Genomic DNA, 22,332 nt, shown 5'->3' on the forward strand with positions numbered 1-22,332 from the left:
CTCTCTCACACACACACACACTGCTATTTGGTGGGTGCTTGGATGGATGGATGGGTAGATGAATAGATGAGGTCCATATAGAGGAAGTCTTGGTTCTTGTTGCTGTGATTTTAGAAAACAAAATTCCCTGATAAGAGCAATGCAAGGGGAACCCGGGTTATTTTAGCTCCCAGGTTAAGGCACAGGCCATCATGGTGGGAAAGTCAAAGCAGCAGCATCTTAAAGCAGGCGCTCATCCCACACCCACAGTCAGGACAGAGAGGGTCGGGTGCCGCCACTCGGGTCTTCTCCCATTTCACATCCCAGGATCCCAACCAGGGAACTAGTGCTGCCCACAGTGGGTGGATCTCCTCACCTCAACTGATGATCACAATAACCCACCCACAAGAATGCCCAGAGGCCATCTCCAGATGAAACTAGGGTCTGTTAATTGGCAATCAACATTAATCATCCTCAATGGTTTACTAGACTTTCTTTCTCCAAAGGGAGTGCTTACATGACTCACCATTAGTCTTCTGGGGTTGATTATGCTGTGTCTCATGACGAAAAATCCAAATTTCCACGGCTCATAATCACAACCCTCTGTTGCTCTCTTCAGTCATTCGGAAGGTCAGATGAAGCCACTCCATTCCTGTGTCAGGGGTCTGCCTTCTTTAACTGGGAATTCCCAGGGCATTCTCTTTTTGTGGCAGGCAGAAGCAGGACTGGGACCAAGCTGGACAGGCAAATAAACCTGACTTAGGTGCTCGAATCCCATTGGTAAATCAAAGCATATGATTACCTACTTGTGGCAGGAAGAGGTGCTCTCCCCGAAGCTAAAGGAATCTGGAGCAAGGATGTGGCAAGACAGGTAGGATGCAGATAAACCATCGACTCTACCACAGATTAAATTTGGGTGGTAGGGTTGGTTGGGGTTTTTTTGTTTTTTTTATTTTATTTATTTACTATGCATACAATATTCTGTCTGTATGCCTGCAGGCCAGAAGAGGACACCAGACCTCATTACAGATGGTTGTGAGCCACCATGTGGTTGCTGGGAATTGAACTCAGGACCTTTGGAAGAGCAGGCAATGCTCTTAACCTCTGAGCCATCTCTCCAGCCCCTTGGTTGGTTGGTTGGTTGGTTGGTTGGTTGGTTGGTTGGTTGGTTGGTTGAGACTGAGTCACATGGATGTCCCTACGCTGGCAGCTCCAAGCTCCCTGATGCGAAAGAGGCTGACTGGCGTTGGCAGCAGGTCAAGGGGCAGGGACACTTTCCATTGGGGAGTGATATTGGAGGTGTGGTGGGTAGAGAAGATTGGTGTTCCTATTTTCACCCCGTAAGTGTCACCCTGACTTCTGTTCCTCATCTGGGTCACACCCTACCAGCTGCTATTTCAAAGTGACACTCAGGTGAGGGTGTCCTGGATGTGGGCTGTCCTGCAGTGTGTAAGGGGAGGGAGGAATGAGAGTGCCCTCCGAGGCAGGTGACCGCTGGGCTTAGACAGTGGTGATTCCCAGGGAGAAGACCTGGGCATGTGGTCAGACAAGCACTTGAGAAGTGAGCCATGGAGATGTGTGTCCAAGAGGACAGCTGCTGGTCCTGCTCTGTAACCCCAGCACGGGGAGACTGAAATAGCAGGGTCATCACGAGTGGAGGCCAGTCTGGGCTACACAGTGGGTTCCAAGTCAGCCTGGGCTACAGAGTAGACACTTTGTCTCTAAAGGAAAGGAAAAGAGATAGAAACACTGAAAGAAAAGAGGCAAAAGACAAGGAAGGAGACAAGAAAGGGGAGGGAGGAAGAGATGTTAGGAAAAAAAGCAGAAGAGAAAAATAAAGGAAAGAAGGAAGGAGAGGTGGGAAGTAAAGAGGAAAAGGAAAAAGTAAGAAGCCAGAAAGTGTGGTTCACCTTACAGGAGATAAATTGGCCCCTTGCTTGTCAAAGGGACGGTCAAACTGAGAAAAGCCTGGTGTTCAACCCTTGAGCAGCGCTTATGGGGCTGAGAGAGTCGGGCCATGCAGTTCAAAGTGTCCACCTGGCAGGCGCAGAGCCAAAGCCATTTGATCCCAGGCAAATCCACTCTGCTGGCTTTGCTCAGCCTTCTATCATCTCCTAAAGATGAGTTCCCCTTTAGGGGAGCTTTGAAGCCAGGGGCACAGCGAAAGGAATCACTCTCTTGAGGCTGCAGGCTGTAGGAGAATGTTCTTGTACACTGTAAAGATTTGTCACTTGTATTGGTTTTAATAAACCACTGATTGGTCAGTAGCCAGGGCAACCAGACTAGGAGAATTCTGGGAAGAAGAAAGAGGCACAGTTGCCAGCCAGATGCGGAGGAAACAAGACAAGAATGCTTTATTACTGGGAAAAGGTACCAAGCCACATGGGTAAGCACGGAGAAGAATTATGGGTGAATTTAAGTCGTAAGAGCTAATTAATAATAAACCTGAGCTAATAGAACAAAAAGTTTATGATTAATATAAGCCTTTGTGTGTTTATTTGGAACTGAACAGCTGCAGAACCGGGTGGGACAGAAACTTGCGTCTACAGCTGAAGGTTTGACTTCTGGTGTTTGCTGATAGAAACAGATTCACGGGCTCCAAAGCTACAGAGAAACCCTGTCTCAAAAAAAAAAAAGTTTTTGCTTCTTTTCTGAAAGAGTACAAAAGTAAGGACCAGCCAGGGACCACAGCTGGGAAGAGCTGAGCCCCACAGGGGTGCAGAGACCACATGTCTGTGCTGTGTGCCAAAGTCTCTTCTGTTGTGATTTTTCAAGTCTTTTGACCACGCCTCTGTCACCATAGGGTTCAGTGTAATCCAGCAGGTGACCTGAGATGATGACTCAGTCTGTAAGGCCCTTACCTTGCAAGCCTGAGATCCTAACCTCAATGCCTGTGTGAAAGCTGGGAGATGGAGTGTTGTGATCCCACTGCCTGGGGCTCACTGACTAGCCGGCCTACCCTCTTTGGTGATTTCTGGGCCAGTGTCTCGAAACACAGGATGGATGAGAAACAGCACCTAAGGGTGCCCTCGGCCCCCACATACTTGTGCGCCAGCACACACGGGAATACACACCACCTGCTGTGTGACTGAGGTGAGGCCCATTACCTCTACCTGCAATTACCCACGTCACAGACCACAGCCTGGTCATCTTCATGATGCAGGAAACATGTGTTCTAGAACTTCAGGGCCTTCAGGGCCAGCCTGTGCCTCTCAGGTAATGGGGTAGTAATTCCTGGTTTCTCCTCGCCCAGTTCCTCCTCCTCTCCGTCCCTAGAGGGGAATCAATGCTTCAGCTCCTCAGTGAAAGGAATGCAACAAGAGCAGAAGGGAGGGACAAGAGCAGGGTGGGAATCGTCAACAAGAAAAACATACAGCTCTTGCTCCAAAAAGAATAAGAAATTATTTATTCTGAGCCAAACATGATTGATCACGGCCTGGCAACACACATTCATGTTGCCCTAAATGATAAACCATCCTGGAAATTGTTACATGATTTTTTTATTATTATCACCAAATAAAACAAAGTCACAAATCAATGAATTTACCAAATATACTGGTGATAGAATTAGGTAGGTGGCTGATGGCAAGGCAGGGATGTCTTTTTGGTGGGCTCTGGATGCTGTTCCATCTTAGTTTGGGGGTTAGAAGCTCGCAGTCGGCTGAGTTAGTACGTTCTAACAGCTTTATCTGTTAGGTCAGATATACAATTTGGTGACACATAACTATTAAGGGGAATAAAGATAACCCAAGATAATTTTTGGCTCTCAGTCTGTACATTCCAATTCTCCATAATCATGAAATTCTAACCAATCAGCCTGCAGATGCTTCCCCAAAAAGTGCTGGTTTGTTTGTTTGTTTGTTTTTCATGGAATTTCAGCTCATAGAACCACACTTACTGACTGGTCTCTTCTGTTCCGAGACGAAAACAAGATTTTCCCACAACTGTCAAAGGTTAAAACACAGCTGTGTTGAACTCTATTCCCCAGCTCTCTCCCCACCACCACCACCACTACTGAACAGGGCAGTTCTTTCTCTATTCCTCAGAGTACGCTTTATTGAAGTAGAAAAGCCAGGATTTGCCTTATTCGTCATATGGGGGAAGCTCTCACAATGGAAAGCACACTCATGTAGCCTGCTATGAACTTGACTACAAGGAGAAAACAGGACTCATTGTTATTATCAAAATTCTTCATTCATGGCAATTCTTACCCAAAAAGTATTAAAGATTTTAGATATACAAATCTAAAAATATCATAGAGCAATTAACAGTAGGACTTGCTTTTAAACCACTCTTTAAAATATGCCAGGTGTCTCTTCTCTTTCTCTAGTCCTTGGAGAGGGAGCTTGCATGGTCTTCTTGTAGATGCCCAACCTCTTCTGTGTCATCAAGGAGAGAAGGTTGGCTAGGTGCCCCAGACAGGACTATGACACCTGCCCTGCAACCTTCCTGTGTTGGCTCTGGAAGCGACCCTCGCTGCTGGGGGACTCGTCCTTCTGTGGGTTCACTGTGCTGTGTCCAGCCATCTCAATCCAGGGATGCTGAAGGACCTGGTGGGCTGTGTACCGCTTCTTGGGGTCCACCACCAGCAAATGCCTCACCAGATCTTTGGCAGCTGTGTAAAGCAGAGAAATTGGGGAAAGAGTGATAGATACAGGTGGCTTTATGGTATTCTTTCCTTCCAAGCCATGAAGTGGAAGACCACACATCCACATCAGCACCATGGGAATGCTAGCAAGCTTTCCTTGTTTGGAATAGAAGTACAGGAGTTGGAAACATCCCAGACATGTTCCAACCACTCATAACCCCGAGCACTAGAGATGAAGTTAAAGCTAAAGTAGGATGGAGCACTTGAGTCTGAGCTAGCCCTGGCGAGCTAAGTAGTGAGTGCCCAGATAGTCTGGGCTGCAGAGTGAGGTCCTGTCTGATAAAACATAATTTAAATAAAAGAAAAAGGAAAGAAATGAAGTAAAGAACAGGAAAAAGAGAAAGGGGAAGGAAATAAGAGCCAGGGGAGGAAAGAGGAGGAAAAGAAGGAGAAAAGGGAAGGGGGGAGGGGAGGGGAAGAGAGGGGAGGGGAGATAAAAAGCTGCAGACAAAAGGAAAAGTAGGGGAGGAAAGAAAGAGGAAAGGGAAAGGAAGAGGAAATGGGAAAGAAAGAACAGGGGAAGAGAGATCCGGCCAGTGGTGTTGAATAAATGAAACCTTACTTTATTGACCCTGGAATAATTCATTTAGAATTAGCCAAGAGTGAGCAGGGCTAGATAGCACAGCTGTAGCAGACAGCTGCTTGCTTTTTTTAGGCCCACTCCTGACACCCATACACCCAGGTCAAGGAAACAGAGCGGGCACCACATCTACACACTTTAAATTTTTATATCAAACTAACCAAGTTTTAAATAAAACATGTTCCGTTTTCCTAAGCTGATAAATATTTCTGCTTACTGACAAAACTGAAAACCATGCAAAGAAACCTAAGCAGCTGTTAACACTAACTCAACTGAATTTCACTTTCCACTCAAGTCCATGCTGAGCCTAGAGAGATGGGGACTCTGTTGGAAGTCAGACCCCACCTCCTACCCCACCCCTACTCCCTTATCCCCCACCTCCCACCCCACACCCACACCCATACCCATACCCCCACCTCCCACCCCACACCCATGCCCATACCCTTCCACCTCCCACCCAACTCCCATCCCACCTCTTTATCCCCAACACCCCTTACCCCCCCCCCAGGGGCTACAAGGGAAAAGCCTCACAGATCTGGTCCTGCCCCACTGCAATCTCCTGTGGATGATTGACAGTCCACATCCAGCTGCTATAAAGAGACTCCCTGCAGCTGCAACCCTCTGTCCTCACTAAGAGAACCTAGCCCCTACTCCCCTGCCTGGGAATCAGAGGCAACAGGAATGTAGGCACATAGCATAGCTTACATATTAACTAAGCCTGCTTCCATAGGGTCCAGAGCCACTACTATCCCCCACCCCCTCAGAAACCTTTAAATAAAGAGACCTCCTTTGTCTGGTAGAACTTGAAGACTTGCTTCAGCCCTCCACCGGGCCATGCTCATCCGTCTGCGGCTCCCTTGAGGGACACTCAATTTAGCTTCACTCTCAAACCTACCCACTTCTCTCTCCCCTCCAAACCTAACTGGTAGGTGATGTGGGGTGCTGTGAATACCACTGGTTAATAAAGAAACTGGACTGGCCTGATAGTGTAGAACAGAGCTAGGCGGGGAATGAATGCTGGGAGAAAGGAGGTGGAGTCAGGGGAAGCCATGGAGCTAGGTCTGTAATGGTGGCAGCTACTGATATCTCCTAGCAGGGAAAGGAGCCACAGTTGATAGTCCAGCCATTATTCCCTTCTTCTTTCCCTTGACTATAAGTGATCTTGGGAGGTGCTGGAGTATATGAAAAATGGATGCTGACAGCAGAGGTGGCTCCATAATCCACAGGCCATCATCCATGATGGGGTGGAACTATGCAGTGATGCAGCTGTGTTTGGGCCACACTTGTTCCGGGACATCACTCTTCATGCCTACTATGAAAGTAAATGCAACAAACTCACTGGTTCCCCAAGTGGCACTTTTGGGAATTGCAGCTTTGGTCAACGCTTGTTCATGCTTACTGTATAGGCTGCACTATACGCCACATTGTTGAAGACAATGGCTTTCCAGACTTTCCTTGTCTTGAGAGGCTCCATTCTATAAGTAGATTTTGACTCCATGGGAGCAGGGCTGGACACCTGGGTTAACACATGACTGGGACAGTCCATCCATCCTGTGGAGGGGGTGGACGCGTGACTGGGACAGTCCATCCATCCTGAAGAGGGGGGGTGGACACGTGACTGGGACAGTCCATCCATCCTGAAGATGGGGGTGGACACGTGACTGGGACAGTCCATCCATCCTGAAGAGGGGGGTGGACACGTGACTGGGACAGTCCATCCATCCTGAAGATGGGGGTGGACACGTGACTGGGACAGTCCATCCATCCTGAGGATAGGGGTGGACACGTGACTTGGTCAGTCTATCCATCCTGAAGATGGGGGTGGACACGTGACTGGGACAGTCCATCCATCCTGAGGATGGGGGCGGACAAGTGACTTGGTCAATCCATCCATCCTGAAGATGAGGGTGGACACGTGACTGGGACAGTCCATCCATCCTGAAGAGGGGGGTGGACACGTGACTGGGACAGTCCATCCATCCTGAGGATGGGGGTGGACACGTGACTGGGACAGTCCATCCATCCTGAGGATAGAGGGGGCTGAGTACCTGGAGATGACTAGGACTGTCCACCCAGTAGCACTTACAAGGCTCAGCCTATACTGTATTCCCCGAGAGTAGAAAAGTTACCACTTACAAATGTATTGGAGTGGATTAAGGCTGTACGGAAACATGGGCCCCAGGCCCAAGAACTTAAACACACCAGACTAAGAAAAGGGTGCAATACCCTGACTTAAACCGAGAAAGAGGACACCCAGCACTGCACTGGCAAGAATCCCCATCAACCTGTGATACCTGGTATATGAATCAAGGACCAACAGGTGTCCCTGGGGCTTCAGTTCAGCTCCATCTCCACTGCTGATCCAGCCTACCCAACTGTTACAAACCTGTGGTGGCATTTCAATTGTATTTTAATAAAGACTGTCGGAAGATCTGAGAGTAAAACAGACTTACAGACCAGGTTATGGCAACACACACCTTTAATCCCAGTAGCCACACTAATTGCCAAAGAAATCGGGTGGTGCATGCCTTTAATCCCAGTCCTAGAGAGAAATATTAAACAGGAGGAAACAGCTCTCAACACGCAGCCTCCTTCTGAGATTCCAGGAGGCAGGATCGCCGTTTCAGACTGAGGTCGAGGTAAGAGCCAGTGGCTGGCTGTTTTGCTTTTCAGGCCTTCAGGTTGAACCCCAGTTTCTCTCTCTGAGTTTTCATTAACCATGCTTCACAAACCCATCCTCCTGATTTCCTGTCTGGCCCTGACACCCACCTGCTTGCCAGCTCTGGCAACAGACCTAAGCCTGTCCTTTAAACTCTCAGCCAAACTCAACCCTGCCGCTTCACTCTCAAACCCCGTGAGTGACGGCAGCCTGGCTGACAGTGGCAGTGGGTGGCATGGCCTGGCACTGGCAACCTTGCAACTGCCTCTAATGTGGGGTCCTTATCTTATCAGTGTAGAGTCTACTTAATTTCTTTCTGTCCGCCTCTGAAACCTCTTGAAATTCTGCTGCAACCCTTTTCGGCCTTTTGTATCTATTCAATAGTATGTGTGTGCCCGTGTGTGTGTGCACGTGTGTGTGCATGCATGTTTATCCTGTGACATATGATGTAAGAGCTAATAGTAGTAATTAAGACTGGAATAAAAGAACCTATATTAACATTGGTCCAATTATCAATCTGGCAAATTGCTACCATTAACATTATTTATGAATTTATTGTTACTCAATAAGTTCTGCCTTCGTGGAGAGAGACACAGGTGTATGCATTTATCTATGCTGCTGACATAGCCTTCTCGGGACAACATCTTTCCCGGGAAAAGCTAATACAACACACCCAGGAGAATCCACAGACTGGAGGGCCCCATCTCAACTGAGAGCCCTCCCAGTCGCTCATCTATGCGTGAGGACAGTTGATACATGACACGAAGCTTCACCCACACCCTCCAAACTCCTCTCCAGGCCACTCTCTGAAAGAGTAAGAGGCCCACGGCCCTCGGTCCCATCACAGGGAGCCCCCAAGTCTCACCATCAGAGATGCTGTCCCAGTAAGGAGCGAGGAACTCGAACTGGCCCAGTTGGATGATGTGGAAGAGCTCATCCTGGTCCCTCTCGGGACTTCGGAAAGGCGGGAAGCCACACAAGAGGATGTAGAGGATCACACCGGCAGCCCACATGTCTACCTCCAGGCCATAACCTGCAGGAACACAGCGGCAGGAAACCCCAGACAGGAGGGTCAAGGTGACAAACTCTGTCTCTCAGCCTGTGCAGCAACAGCAACAAAAGCAAAAACTCCTGCTCCCTTAAGCTGCCTTTGCCGGATATTTTGTCACAATGAAAAGAAGTAGCAAATATGACCACTGATTGTAATACGACTTATTGGAGATGAGATGATGTGCAAAGTAGCTGTCCTCGTTAGAGTTAACTGTCAACTTTTACATAGCCTAAGTTCCCTGAGAAGTTGAACATAGCCTGTGATCAGTATCTATAGAGAATCATCTTGATTAGTAATTGATGCGGATAAAAGGGCCAAGCCCACTATGGGCAGTACCATCCCTAGGCTTGAGCTGAATAAGAAAGCTAGTAACCCTTGAACCTATGAGCAGGCCATCAAGCATCATTCTGCCTTGGCTTCTATTGCTTTCCTGGTTGCAAGGTCCCTGGATGGAATAGCAAGCAGTCTGCCTTCAGGTTCCTGCCTTGCAAACCCACCCTGATGTCCCTAAGTGATTGAGAGTGACCTGGAAGTGCAAGATGAAAGAATTCTTTTCCTCCCCTAAGTGGCCCCAGGAGCAAAACGGAGCTAGAACAGTGATGCCCGGTCAAGGCTTTTATGTACCTCACTTATCCGCCCACAAACGGGTGTGGACACATTTTCAAGTACTTTCTGTCTATAGGAAATGAACACAACTGGTAGCTTTAAATGGACATTAGAAGTTCATTTCCTAAGTTCAGAGCAAGATTATCAAGATACAAACCAATAAGAGACTAAAGAGAATACAAGTCCTGACGGTCCTTTGGGGGGCAGCTCAATGATGATTGTTAACTCTCGGGGACAGAGTCTTCTGCCTGCCCTTCTCTTACAGCTTTCCCTTGGCTTCTACAACTTATTCTTTCCTAATCCAGTTCCATCTTCCATGTAGCCCAGCCCCTACTGACTGCCTTCTCTCCTACAGGCAGGACTCATGGCTTGTCTGAGTTTAACTGTCCTTGTCCTGGCATCATTGCAGAGCCACCAGCCCACCAGTTCAGCCATCAGACTGAAGAGCCAATACAACACATTTATCCATTTATCCAGAACTTCCCATCCTTGCCAACAGGACAACAGTGTGGGTCTATACTGATATCTTTCTATATACCAATGTCTCTAAAGTAATGTAATCTATACTGATATCTCTATACTTGTTCTCTTTTATCTCATTGTCCTGCCTACACACACACACACACGCATGCAGCACACACAAATAAATTTTTTAGCAAGCATGAGTTTCAACTGAGAATTTTTTAACTGCTCTTTGTTGGAAAACACTAAGAAAAGCATTTGTTGGTTGTCGAGCTTGTGTATCAAAGAGCAGAGAGAAATACTTACCTTTCTCAGAAAGAATTTCAGGAGCTACATATGTGGGCGTCCCACACACAGTAAATATAGGCCTCACCACGTGTTTAGCCAGGCCAAAATCAGCCAGCTTCAAGGTGGTAGTCTTGTCTTCATTTCGCTGAACCTACAAGGAATCAAAACGTCCAAACCATCAAACTGCAGTTGAGACAAAGAGGGATTTTGACACAGGGTGCGTGTGCAACCAGGTCAGAGCAGCAATAACTCATGGAAGCTTATGGGGTATCCCAGGACAGCCACATCTAGCTGAACCTCAATGCAACCGCTCACATTTTCAACCAAAGAACCAGATTTGGGTTCACTGTGCCATGGAGGACAGCATCATCGCGTTATCAGATGAGATGCTCAGATTCATGGATCAAAACCCAGTTTCTCAGCTGCACTGGGCACATGTGTATGTCCAACAGCCTCCTGCAATTGGACACCATGCTGGGCAGTGTAGATGGACACTGTTTCTGTGGGGCAGCACTGCATTTCAAGGATCAGTGATGCTTCGAGATAAATTATAGAAGAACACGAAATGGTCTGGAGGGGCATTGAGATGGCTCAGTGAGTAAAGGTGCTTGCCATCAAAGCTAATGACCTGAGTTCAATTCCCAAGCCCCACATGGTAGAAAGTGAGAGAAATTGACTCCAGCCTACACATATGATGTGGCGCACACTCCCATCCCACTTCAAATAAAGAAGCGCATGTTACACTCCACATGGCACAAACCATGAGTGTGCAAACCTAGTACTACCTTCCCACAGCTTCAAGATGCATGGTAGAAGCTGGTTCCATCTGGACTAAAAATAAGATAACCAGACACAAATTCAAACTCTGGCCTTCTTCAATATTAGTAAGCACATACAAAGATCAACTGTTGTAGAATATTACTTTAATTAGGCAAAGTTGTGTTACATTTGCATTTGCACAATATTGCTTTAACTGTGTTTCTTTGGGACCTGAACACAGATCTCCTGTGCTCCTATTAGCACCTATGGGTGGAGCCCAAGGGAGAATGGTGGGTCTCCCTGTGTCTGAGTCATGGTGGCATCCAGCAGTGTAGGATGGAGCAGTCCTCCCGTCTCTCCTTGCTAGGTAGACAGATAGTTGAGGTTTTGAAGAATGCAACCCTACTCTGTAAAATCTGTTAAACGTGAAACTGAAATGGCAGAATCATGCCTATGGTTCAGAAGAATGGGACTGAGTGGACTCTGGCCCCACAGGTAGAGGCATGACTTTCTGAACCACCCAGAAGATGGTAAAATCATGATATCTAGTCATAAGCTTCCTGACAAAGAATAAGAAAATACTAATGTGGCCTCCCAGAATTCATCCATGGGCCTGCCAATCACCTGGGCAGGAAAACCCTTCACGGAAAGCTGTCTATTCTAGAGAATTTAGAAATAGGGAAAAAGCTGCCTAAGATGTAGGCAATAAAGGTCTGCACAGTGGTCTGTTTGACCATTGTCTACTCTCCCCACTTGGGAGTGTGTCTAACACTGAGTGGCCCTTTGGAGCTCTGGTCTCCTGAAAACATTCCACTTTACTCTAATAAGCACTACCATCTCCACACTGCACTCTGCACAGCCTCAAAATTCTTTCTCTGGAGATTCCAAAGGAGAAGAGAGATCCTGATGACATCCTGATGATGTCATATTTTCCCACATGTGGTTCCGCCAGTGAACTGACATCTCTGCAAGTCATGAGCATCATGTCTTAGTTGCTGAGTCTGGGTCAAGACTGACAGATGAGAGGAAGCAAGGACAGAGGGAAAGGCTGGAAACCCTTGCCAACAAGGCTGCCATCTGGGAAGAAGCATGCCCAGGAAGAGAGCTCTCCATAGGTCCCGAACTGCCCATCACTGAAGCCATGGAGCTTCTGACTCTTATCCAACTCGGGCTCATTTTCATTCTCTACAGATTTTCTTCCTTGGTCAGTGCTGTTTCTGTCCCTGTCATGTGTCCTGGGTCTGGATCCTTGTTCTGAGAACCTGGAAATCCCAGTGGGTGCCCTGCAGACCCCCACCTAGGCTGCTACACCTCATTGTCTCCTAAACTAACCTGGCCAAGAAGAAACCATAGCTGCAAATCCTAGGACAGTTCTGCCACCCTACACAGAGACAGATGCAGCCTGAAAGAAACAAGAAAATAATTTAGGCTAAAAAATTCTAGTTGGGAAGGAAAGGAAAACAAAATATTGTTGGTGCCTGGAATCACCAGATGGACTGTGTACATTCATCATATTTCCTAGGTAATTGTTGAGAAAAATGTTCCCCTCAAAAATATTTGCAAATATTTCCAGTCAAATGATCGGCATTAAAAGTATCTGGCCAATTAAATAACCAAATAAAATGGGTATCAACAAAATAAAATGGATATCAAAACTTAACTGGAAACTCCCAATTCCAAAGCATAGCCCACTGGACCAGAAGAGACCACATGAAATGTTCTGGGAACTTAGACTTTTATTTGAAGTTGCCTGTTCAGTGTCCTGGCCATGTTCTCAGAACATCACATCAGTTTTCAGATGACTGTATGGGTCTGTCTAAAACATAGCACACGGCTGAGCTTTTCCTGCCTGGAACACAAACCAGCGCTGAGAAGGACCAGTGTGGTTAAGACTCCAGCTTCCTCAATAATCCCAGAGCTGTCTATTATTATTTTATTATGTATCTATTTGTGAGGGGTAGTACATGGGCACGTATTGTGTAAATACAAGTATACATGCACACATGAGGACATTGGCTGTCCTCTCTCTCTCTCTCTCTCTCTCTCTCTCTCTCACTCGCTTGCTCTCGCTCTCGCTCTTGCTCTCTCTCCCCCCCACCTTATTTAATGAAACAGGATCTCTGACTGAACCTGAAGCTTCAGCTAGGCTGGTTGTCCAGCAAGTTCCTGGTTCCTACCTGTCTCCATTTTCCTTCACGGTGATTACACAGTCATACTCAGATTTCATGTGGGTGCCAGGGATTTGAACTCAGGTCTTCTTGCTTTCATGGTAAGCACCGTTACCCACTGACCTGTCTCCTCAGACCACTTCAAAGCCGCCATTCACTTCACGATATGAATGGCTTTGTTCCACTCAAGGGTATGCAGCGTGTGAGTGCTTTTGGTTTGGTTTTGTAACAGGTACTTTAATTCTTTGCTTCAGAACACTTCCTGTCTCACCATCTGCTCAGACCTCTACCCAAACAGGAAATCAATCTAATACATTTCCCTGCCAGATACCTGTTCATCTTAGATCCATCTGTGCTGACCCAGAAGTCCATCCCAACCTGCTTTCTCAACGTCCTTCTCTGGAGTGACAGTAAATGAGGACACCTTCCTTCCAAAGATGGGAAGCAAGGAGAAAGACACACACACACGCCGGCTTGCTTTCTGACTTCTCTAAGCTTGACCCCAGGACTCCTCACAAGTCCTTATGGGACTTGGCTTCTGGTGTAGGAGGTGACACAAGGGGTTCTCATTTGACCAAGCAGCCAAAGACCCCATTAAACGTCCACTTCAATACCTCTGCCTCAAGGCCTTTCTGACTTTCCTGGGTGTGGAAGCCAGCCTGCCCTGAATCACTTGTCCATGTCTCAACTAACCCCTAACCCACATCTCCAGGTTTATCTAAACTCAGTCTTCTGGGCCATGTTCTTGCTGAGCTGGTCCAGGCCCTCTGCCTGCTAGGATGCTAAGAGGCGGCTGCACACAGCATGAATGACTGACCGGGTTGTCTGTGTCTATGTCCTCCTTTCCAACCACACCAGAGTGTCCTTCTTTGAACCCAGGTATCTGCACTAGTAATGCAAGCATCAGATGACCACCCTTGTGCCCCCAAAGCCTCACGATCGAAACCTCAAGAGACAAAACATTTAGACAGGGTATCACGTAGACCAAGCTCTGTAGCTCGGGATGACTTTGAACTTCTGGTTTTCCCACTTCCAGACCCCAAGTGCTAGGATTATAGGCATGTACTCCATGACTAATTAATGCAGGGCTGGGGATTGAACCCAGGGCCTCGTGCGGTCAGCACTCTATCAACTGAGCTACATTCCTCTCCTTCGAGAGATATCTTTATTTTTATAATCAATTCGCCTCCACTCTGCATTCCATAAGCACATCAATTTAAACATGGTTATACAATCTGACATAGGCACACACATGTCCTCAATCCCAGCACTCAGGAGGATATGGCGTTCCAGCCAGCTTCCACTATACAGCAAAGAATACCCTAGCAAAAAAAAAAAAAAAAAAAAAAAAAAAAAAAAAAAAAACTTTAATAAATAAAATTAAAACTGCACTTTTAGTCTCTAAACAGAAGAGGGCAGCAGAGTACAGAAAGACACCCTTCTTCACTGCTAGGCTTCTAATAGGTTTGTGTATCTCTGCTAAATTCCTGCTTGAATCTTCATGGTTCTTTGGATCAATTCCCTCCTAGTACATTTTCAACTAATATAGACTGGGACAATCTTAAAAACCACATCATATCAAAATGCCAATGTCACAGTCTAATTTATGCTGGAACATAAAGGTACCACAATCCTTGAACCATCATCTTTACAGCACACTGTTGACAGTAGCCAGGACATGGAACCAGCCTAGACGCCCATCAGCAGAAGGATGAGTAAGGAGATGTGGCACGTGAACATGATGGAACTCCATGCAGTATGGAGAAGAATGGTGTCCTGGCAGGTGCAGACAAGAAAAGACTAGAACTGGACATTATTGCGTTAAGCAAAGCTACCTGGACTCAAAAACAAAGGCCACATGTCTTCTCAAACACAGATCCTGAACTATATTTTTTATATGTGTGTATATAGAGAGACTGAGTATGGGTCATTCTAGAAAAGAGACCCTTGAGAGGAGGAGAAGGGGCTTCACGGGATGGGGAGCAAGGATGGGGGAGATAAACAAAGAGTAATAAAATACCCAAGGGGAAGGGATCAGCAAGAGGTAGGCAGAGTTTCGAGGCCAGGGGAAGGATGATGAGCAAAAACAAAGGGTGTGTGAAAATGTCCTAATGAAACTCACCACTTTGTACCCCAATTTGATTTTTTTTATCATCTTCTAGCCAGAGGAACAAACTCAGCTTTAATCTGAATGTGTTAGGGAGCACAACAGCCTGGAGCACTGCAGCCCAGAGCTCTGCAGCCTGGAGGACAGCAACCCAGAGCTCTGCAGCCCAGAGCTCTGCAGCCTGGACCACTGCAGCCTGGAGCACTGCAGCCTGGAGCACTGCAGCCTGGAGCACTGCAGCCCAGAGCTCTGCAGCCTACAGCATAACAACCCAGAGCTCTGCAGCCTGGAGCACAACAGCCTGGAGCACAACAGCCTGGAGCACTGAAGCCCAGAGCTCTGCAGCCTGGACCACTGCAGCCCAGAGCTCTGCAGCCTGGAGCACTGCAACCCAGAGCTCTGCAGCCTGGAGCACTGCAGCCCAGAGCTCTGCAGCCTGGAGCACTGCAGCCCACAGCATAACAACCAGAGCACTGCAGCCCACAGCATAACAACCCAGAGCACTGCAGCCCAGAGCTCTGCAGCCCACAGCATGCCCAGCATCTGGTTCAGAGGGGCGGCCTATTGAGGGAGGACAGTTAGACATGAGTGTTTCCTGGGCTGGATCTGATAGTTTCGATATTCACTGCACCATATTCATGTCACCACTGTGTTGTTTGAGAGGATGAGAATCAACCCCAGATACGGAACAATAGCTTCTCCCTCACCCTGTTCCTCTCTCAGAGATTAGTTCCCCAGCCAATAGAATGGTTCCATTATCACATATGTCAAATCTCCCAACTTCGAAAACACAGCCCATATCTGCACATTCCTTTAGCTCCTGTTTCTGTTCAACATTGTGATCTCCTTCACACACACACACACACACACACACACACACAGAGAGAGAGAGAGAGAGAGAGAGAGAGAGAGAGAGAGAGAGAGGGAGAGGGAGAGAGAGGGAGGGAGGGAGGGAGGGAGAGAGAGAGAGAGAGAGAGAGAGAGAGAGAGAGAGAGAGAGAGCACATACAGCTTTTTCACCGCCCATGATACCCTGAACTCAGTCACGCTCACATTCCTGTAAGTGCCATGGAGTCTCCTTGAAAAGAAGACCCTCACACTAACTCGCTGCAGATCGGAAACCCCAGAGTCCTCTCTCCTCACCCACCATCCCAACCCACTCACAGGTCAGGGCACCACCCTCAAGGTGACCACCTGTCCTTATTCACTTCTACTGAGCCACCCAAAACCAACCTCAGTGTCCCCTGCTCAAGCCCAACAAGGAGCTAACCACGGCCCTGGCCACAGACTCCTCCCAGGCTTACATAACCACCAACAGACAGGACTTTGAGAAGAAGATGAAACCCATCCTCCTACAAGAGACAGAGCCTAGGGAGAGCTAGATCTTGGAAACTCGTGGAAGAGATTTGCTGAGCTGCTTTCTTCAACTAAAAGAATTTTGAAAAATACAATCTTAGACCCTCAAAGGCCTCACCAGAACACATTCTGCTAGGAAGGTGAGAACAAGATATTGCCAGTATCTGCCCTAAGAAAATGACCTGAACTAAAGGCCTGTTTCATTTCAGTTCCTTCTATTTCCATATTATTAATAATATATAACATTATTATAATATCAGAAATATATAATATTTCATATTATTGTTGAAATCCATGTTTCTTGGATTTAATAAAATTTAGCCTAATGAGATATTCTGCATAGTTATTACCAATTTTTAAAACTGCTAATATTTGGACATTAATAAGAAAACAGGGGTATATGTCTAGCTTCTCGCCAAGGAGAAAAGAGTCAGTGCTGGCAGAAGAAATGCCTTGTGGATCAGGGAGAATTACTACCACAGAGTCCTTGTCTATCACAGCAGAAGTGAGAGGAAAAAAGAATGCAGGGACTTAAGGTCAACAAAATTACAGAAGAGCTCTGCTCTAGAGGAAGAGTAGGCAAGGAACGCCTTAGATCCTTATTATTCTAGACATTCCTTATCACCTCAGGGGCACATTTCAGCGCACAATCCACACCCAGCCATTAGACAGCTAGACAAATCTTCGCCATCCCAAGACCAAGGAGACATCAGAAGAGAACCCGTCTTTGTCTTCACCCAAGCTGTGACCTGACTCCCACCACATAGCCACCATTTTTCCAGCTCTGAGTGCTCAGAGCTGTAGTCCCTGGGCTGGGAAACAGTGATGAGATCCAGAAAAACAACACTCCATACACCAACTGGAGGAACAATTGGTCACAACCATCTCATTCCTCCCAACGCCATTCCAGAGCAACACTGACTCTCCATCCCCTCCCACTGCAACAGATGCTTCCAGAATGACTCTGCTCCAGCCTGGAGTCTCTCCCATCGCTCCCATGCTCGCCCAGCTGTCTTGGCCGACTATATCCACCCTGAGTGAGTTGGTCTAACCACCATCTCTTGTCAGGCTCCTGTGTCTTTCTCCGTCTCTCTCCAGGACTCAGTCAACACTATCCCAACCCCTCCAGGAATCCCATACCGGCAGAAGAAGCCATCAACATGGCTATTTCTGCAAGCTGGAAACTCTCATAATTAAAACTTCGCTTGCAAGATCCCAGGAGTCTAACGCACCCTAAGGGGAGAAGAAGTGTAATATCAGGAAATGAGATCAGTGGGATCCGATGAACCTGGCACTATGGGCCCGAAACGCTACTCCGGGGCCTAATTAGCAGATGTAAATATTTCTGTTGATTAAAACATCATGATAAGCAGCTATGTTCATTAAGAGCTCTTAGTATGCTCAGAAAGTGTCTGCAAAAGCAGCTGCAGTTACAATCCACTGCTCAGTCAGAAGCTGATGCTAAAATAGTCATTTCCCCAGGCTTAGCAAAGACAGGTCTAACAGAGACCCAGCAGCCATCCCTTAAAGAAAGGAAGCATTCACATGACAACATGTTTAGGTAAGCAAAGAACACTAACTGATGGACGGTGATCACCATGGCAACAACGATGAATATTGAATCTTGGAAAACCAAACCAATTTGCAACATAATTATCCTAACAACACGCTTGGAAATGAGACCCAGAAAACCAGCAGTCATCAAATCCGGCATTAGCTTCATCTTTGTCTGAAGAAGAAGAAAAACAGCCTGGCACTGAATAACGTTCAGACTCCTGACATGATATGTCAAACTTTACTTATCTAGAAAAAGGACAAACATGTTTCAGGAATGTGATAGACTTACCTGTTCAATGAGGGCCTACTGACAAACCACCCAGGAAGAGCAGGGCATTATCTCATCCAAAAAGATGGCTCACACATAGCTTTCTGATGTTTTTGAATCCGTACACGTATACATGTGCACATGCACACACACACACACACACAGAGAGAGAGAGAGAGAGAGAGAGAGAGAGAGAGAGAGAGAGAGAGAGAGAGAGAGAGAGATTTATATTTGGATAAAATAAAATAGGCTTTTTAAAAATCATTAGAAGTGCTGAATGTCAACTCAATTGGTAATAATGAACAAATCGTGTCTTTGAGCTGTAAAATTATAGCTATTTACTTGTGCAAGCTTTGTACACACACACACACACACGCACACCAAAGACATGAATATGGCAGGGAGAGAGACTGGGAGACTGGTTGGGAAAAAATGAGTGAGCAGCATCAGGAGAGGTTGGACACTTATGGGAGATGAATCTGCTCATAATATATTCTGCACATGTATGCAAATGTGAACATTTTTAAAAAGAAAACTTACAGCTAAACTGCAGTTTGTCGTCACACACACACACATACACACACACACACACTGCTGACTCGAAGCACTGAACATGTCAGCTCTATTTAATTCCACAAGGAACGGTGCCTGCCTGGACTTACATAGATATGTATCCATGCTGAGCAGATCACCTTTACTGTATCTACTGCCCAGAGCAACTTCACATGCCCAACCAGCCGCAGAGCTCACTCTCCAGTGAGACACTGACAGCAAATCCACCCCCCTTCACACTGTGAGAACAACCTGAGCCCCAGACCGATTCCAGTACACTGTTAGAAAATACAAGGTAAGTCAATTGTCCCCAAGTGGAAACAGTCCTGGGGGACACCTGATCTCACGTATGTAAACTATGGCTGTGTAGAACTGATAGAATGCATCAGTAGACATGTGTAGGAAATGCCCAGCCCACAGGACCTGCCCAGGGCTCTCATAGGAATCTCTCCTGCTTAAAGGAGTCAGTGAAAACAGAAAGAGCAGGGCTCTGGACATCATGCGTAGAAAATGCCTCAGCTCAGACCCGAAAAACAGACAAAAAAAAAATGGGTGAGCGGCAGGGCCTGTAACTCAGTTTGTAGAAGCTTGCCTAGCACACACGAACTCCTGGATTTGTAGGTGGTTGCCTAGCAAACAAACTCCAGCGTTAGATCCCCAGAAGCACTTGGGAGATATAGGCAGGAAGATCAGATGTTCAAGGTCATCTTCAGGCTACACAGCAAACTGAAGGCAAGTCTGGCATCCACAAGTAAACACATTAGCCAAAAAAAACTGATAATAATAATAAAGATCTTTTAAAGCATTAGAGAAGGGACAAGGACAACCGATATAAAAATTCAATTTCTCTGGTGAAGACTAATTCGAACCATGCAGGCAACCAGCCAGATTGTTCTTGCAATTCTCTTAAAGTTGGCAAAAACAAGAGTGCCTGGGTTAATGGTCAACATAAGCCTCATTTCACTGGAAAACGAGCTTGTCTCGTTCTGCCTGCAGCCTGCGCATGGGGGCAGTTCACAGACACAGCTCTGCGGCCCTACACATTAAAGGAAACAGGCTAAATTCCTGACCCTTTTCCCCCGTCCAAAAAACAAGTGGCTTATTGGCATAACTGTCTTCGTGCACTATTGCCTTGTCTCTGAGTGCGCCTTCATGATAAGTGTCTGGGGACCACAGGCTTTAGATGCTGACCTCAATGGGATCCGCAGCCAAAGGGGTGCTTGTTCTTTCCCAGGTAGCATGCAATAACGGCATCCAACTAACGTCTGTTAACTGTCTCTGCCAGATGGCAAAATCGTTCTCAGGTTCATGGTGGAGTCTGAACAAAATTGCGCCTGTCTTTCCAGCAGAGAAGGAAGAAACGAAAGGAGATGTCGAGCCGTGGAGACAACTCTGTTGACTAAACACTTGTGCAAGCCTCATGATGTGAGTTCAATCTCTGGAAACCATGTAAAAAGCCAGATTCAGGGGCGTGTATGTGCAATCCCAGCACTCCTACAAGAAGGTGGGGACAGAGACGGGAGAAGTTCCCAGAAGCTCTGGGGCCAGTAACCTTGGAGGACACAGAAACAGTAACAAGAAAGACTGTGTACTCTTAGCCACTGAGCCATATCTCTAGCCCCCTAATAATTTTCTTAAAATGAGAGCTATGGAAAATATCAGGTGTGATCAGAATCTGTCAGGTGTGATCAGAACCTGTCAAGTGTGGTCAGAACCCATCTGGTGTGATCAGAACCCATCGGGTGTGATCAGAACCTGTCGGGTGTGATCACAGCTGTCAGGAACAGGGAGCTGTGCAGCCCAATCTCAGATCGGGATATGACTACCATCCAAAGGGCAAAGTATCTGTGGAAACAGACTCTCAGTTGGGCAAGTCCCGGTAGTCCACATGACAGCATAGGAATTTTCAAGATTCGTGCAGTGTGCAGGTTCTTTTCTCATATTGGTGATTCTTTGGGTGGATTTTAGTTTCAGTCACATGTGCAATGGCTCTAATTTTCCCTGGAAATTCTGTTCTTTCTTGAATATTTTCCCCTAAGATTCAACAGGGGGTGAACACTTCTCAAGTCTCTTATCTGAACACTAACTATAAATCCCACGCCTGGGAACTTTTCTGACTCAAGAGAGACAGATACATATGAGAAAACAACACTTGGAGCATTAACCGTGCCTCACAGTTCTGGAATGGTGAATAGGGCATGCATACACACAATGGCGGGAACCTCAGGAATACACAAAGGGCCAGCTCTTGAGAGTACGTTCCCTGCACAGCAAGCATAGAATCACTGGTAAGATCTGGTATGCTCCCAGAGGAAAAACTAACTATAGTGCAAAATGTGGGGTGGAGAGATCCATCTTTACCATACACAGGAGCTTACATTGGTGGGAGAAGTCCGGTATAATGGGATCGGGAAAGATGGCTTAGTCAAAGTCTGCCTTTTACAGAGAGACTGTAAAAGGCTACCCTCTTGTAGAAAAGGAAACTCTAAAAATATATCTGCAGACATGAAAAAAATATCTGGGTTTGAAAATGTTGTCCTTAAAGCATTGTTCCCATGTCTATTACTTTTTGACTTTGTAATCGCAAGTAGCTGTCAGCTGACTGTGTGCAGCCAGAGCAAATGTGTCTGGCTCCATATTTAGTTAAGCCTACAAAAATGCTAAACTCTATGTCTAGAATAAAATTGTGCAGGGGGTGGGGTGGGAAGGTGTACCGGGGACACATAAAAGGAACAATGGGGGCTTTCATAGTGATCACTATGTATTCCTTAAATTATGATGTATTTCTTAAAGTCAAAAATAGAAGCCAATAATAAAGCTGTTTATGTAACCCTGGTAAGAAAAACTCTTGATAAGTATGAATGAAGACGGCCTGAGCTATTCGGAGCCACATGAGTGCAACTCACTTGCTGATCAGAAGTTTTCCTTGTGCCGATGCCCCTTCCCTACCTCAGGACCTGAACCCAAGCCAAGGCTAGACCAAGAAAGTGAGACAAAGATTCCAGATGGTGACAGCATGAGATCTGTTGTCCTGACCAAGACTCCTAGGGGCATACTTATAAGACATGTTGGGTTCATTAGTTCACTGCAGTAAGAGAGAACGCACTTGGCTGGGATCCTGGTCTGACTCAGAGAGCACCCAAAACACTCAGAAGGTTGGAACAGGAAAGAAGAGTTCACGAAAACAGGGTTTGACTTTGGGTTGGACAGGGTCTGGATGAGTCCTTCTATGGTGTCTCGCAGTTGAGACAGGGCATTGGCCTGCAGGTGGCGGCACACACCTTTAATCTCA

At 46.7% G+C, this 22,332-nt stretch overlaps 1 protein-coding gene across 1 annotated transcript in view; it reads right to left on the minus strand.

The window, feature by feature from the left end:
• Nucleotides 1–2,324: 2,324 nt before the first annotated feature.
• Nucleotides 2,325–22,332, minus strand: part of Dclk3 (doublecortin like kinase 3) — a 48,862-nt gene continuing 28,854 nt past the window's right edge. The window contains exons 3-5 of the mRNA XM_075964376.1: nt 10,292–10,424; nt 8,732–8,899; nt 2,325–4,594 (exon numbers count right to left, since the gene is read on the minus strand). Coding sequence (XP_075820491.1) covers nt 4,404–4,594; nt 8,732–8,899; nt 10,292–10,424 — 492 coding nt within the window. The 3' untranslated portion in view covers nt 2,325–4,403. The remainder of the gene's footprint in view (nt 4,595–8,731; nt 8,900–10,291; nt 10,425–22,332) is intronic.

Source organism: Microtus pennsylvanicus, chromosome 3 (assembly GCF_037038515.1).
Source record: "Microtus pennsylvanicus isolate mMicPen1 chromosome 3, mMicPen1.hap1, whole genome shotgun sequence".
Taxonomy (NCBI): Eukaryota; Metazoa; Chordata; class Mammalia; order Rodentia; family Cricetidae; genus Microtus; species Microtus pennsylvanicus.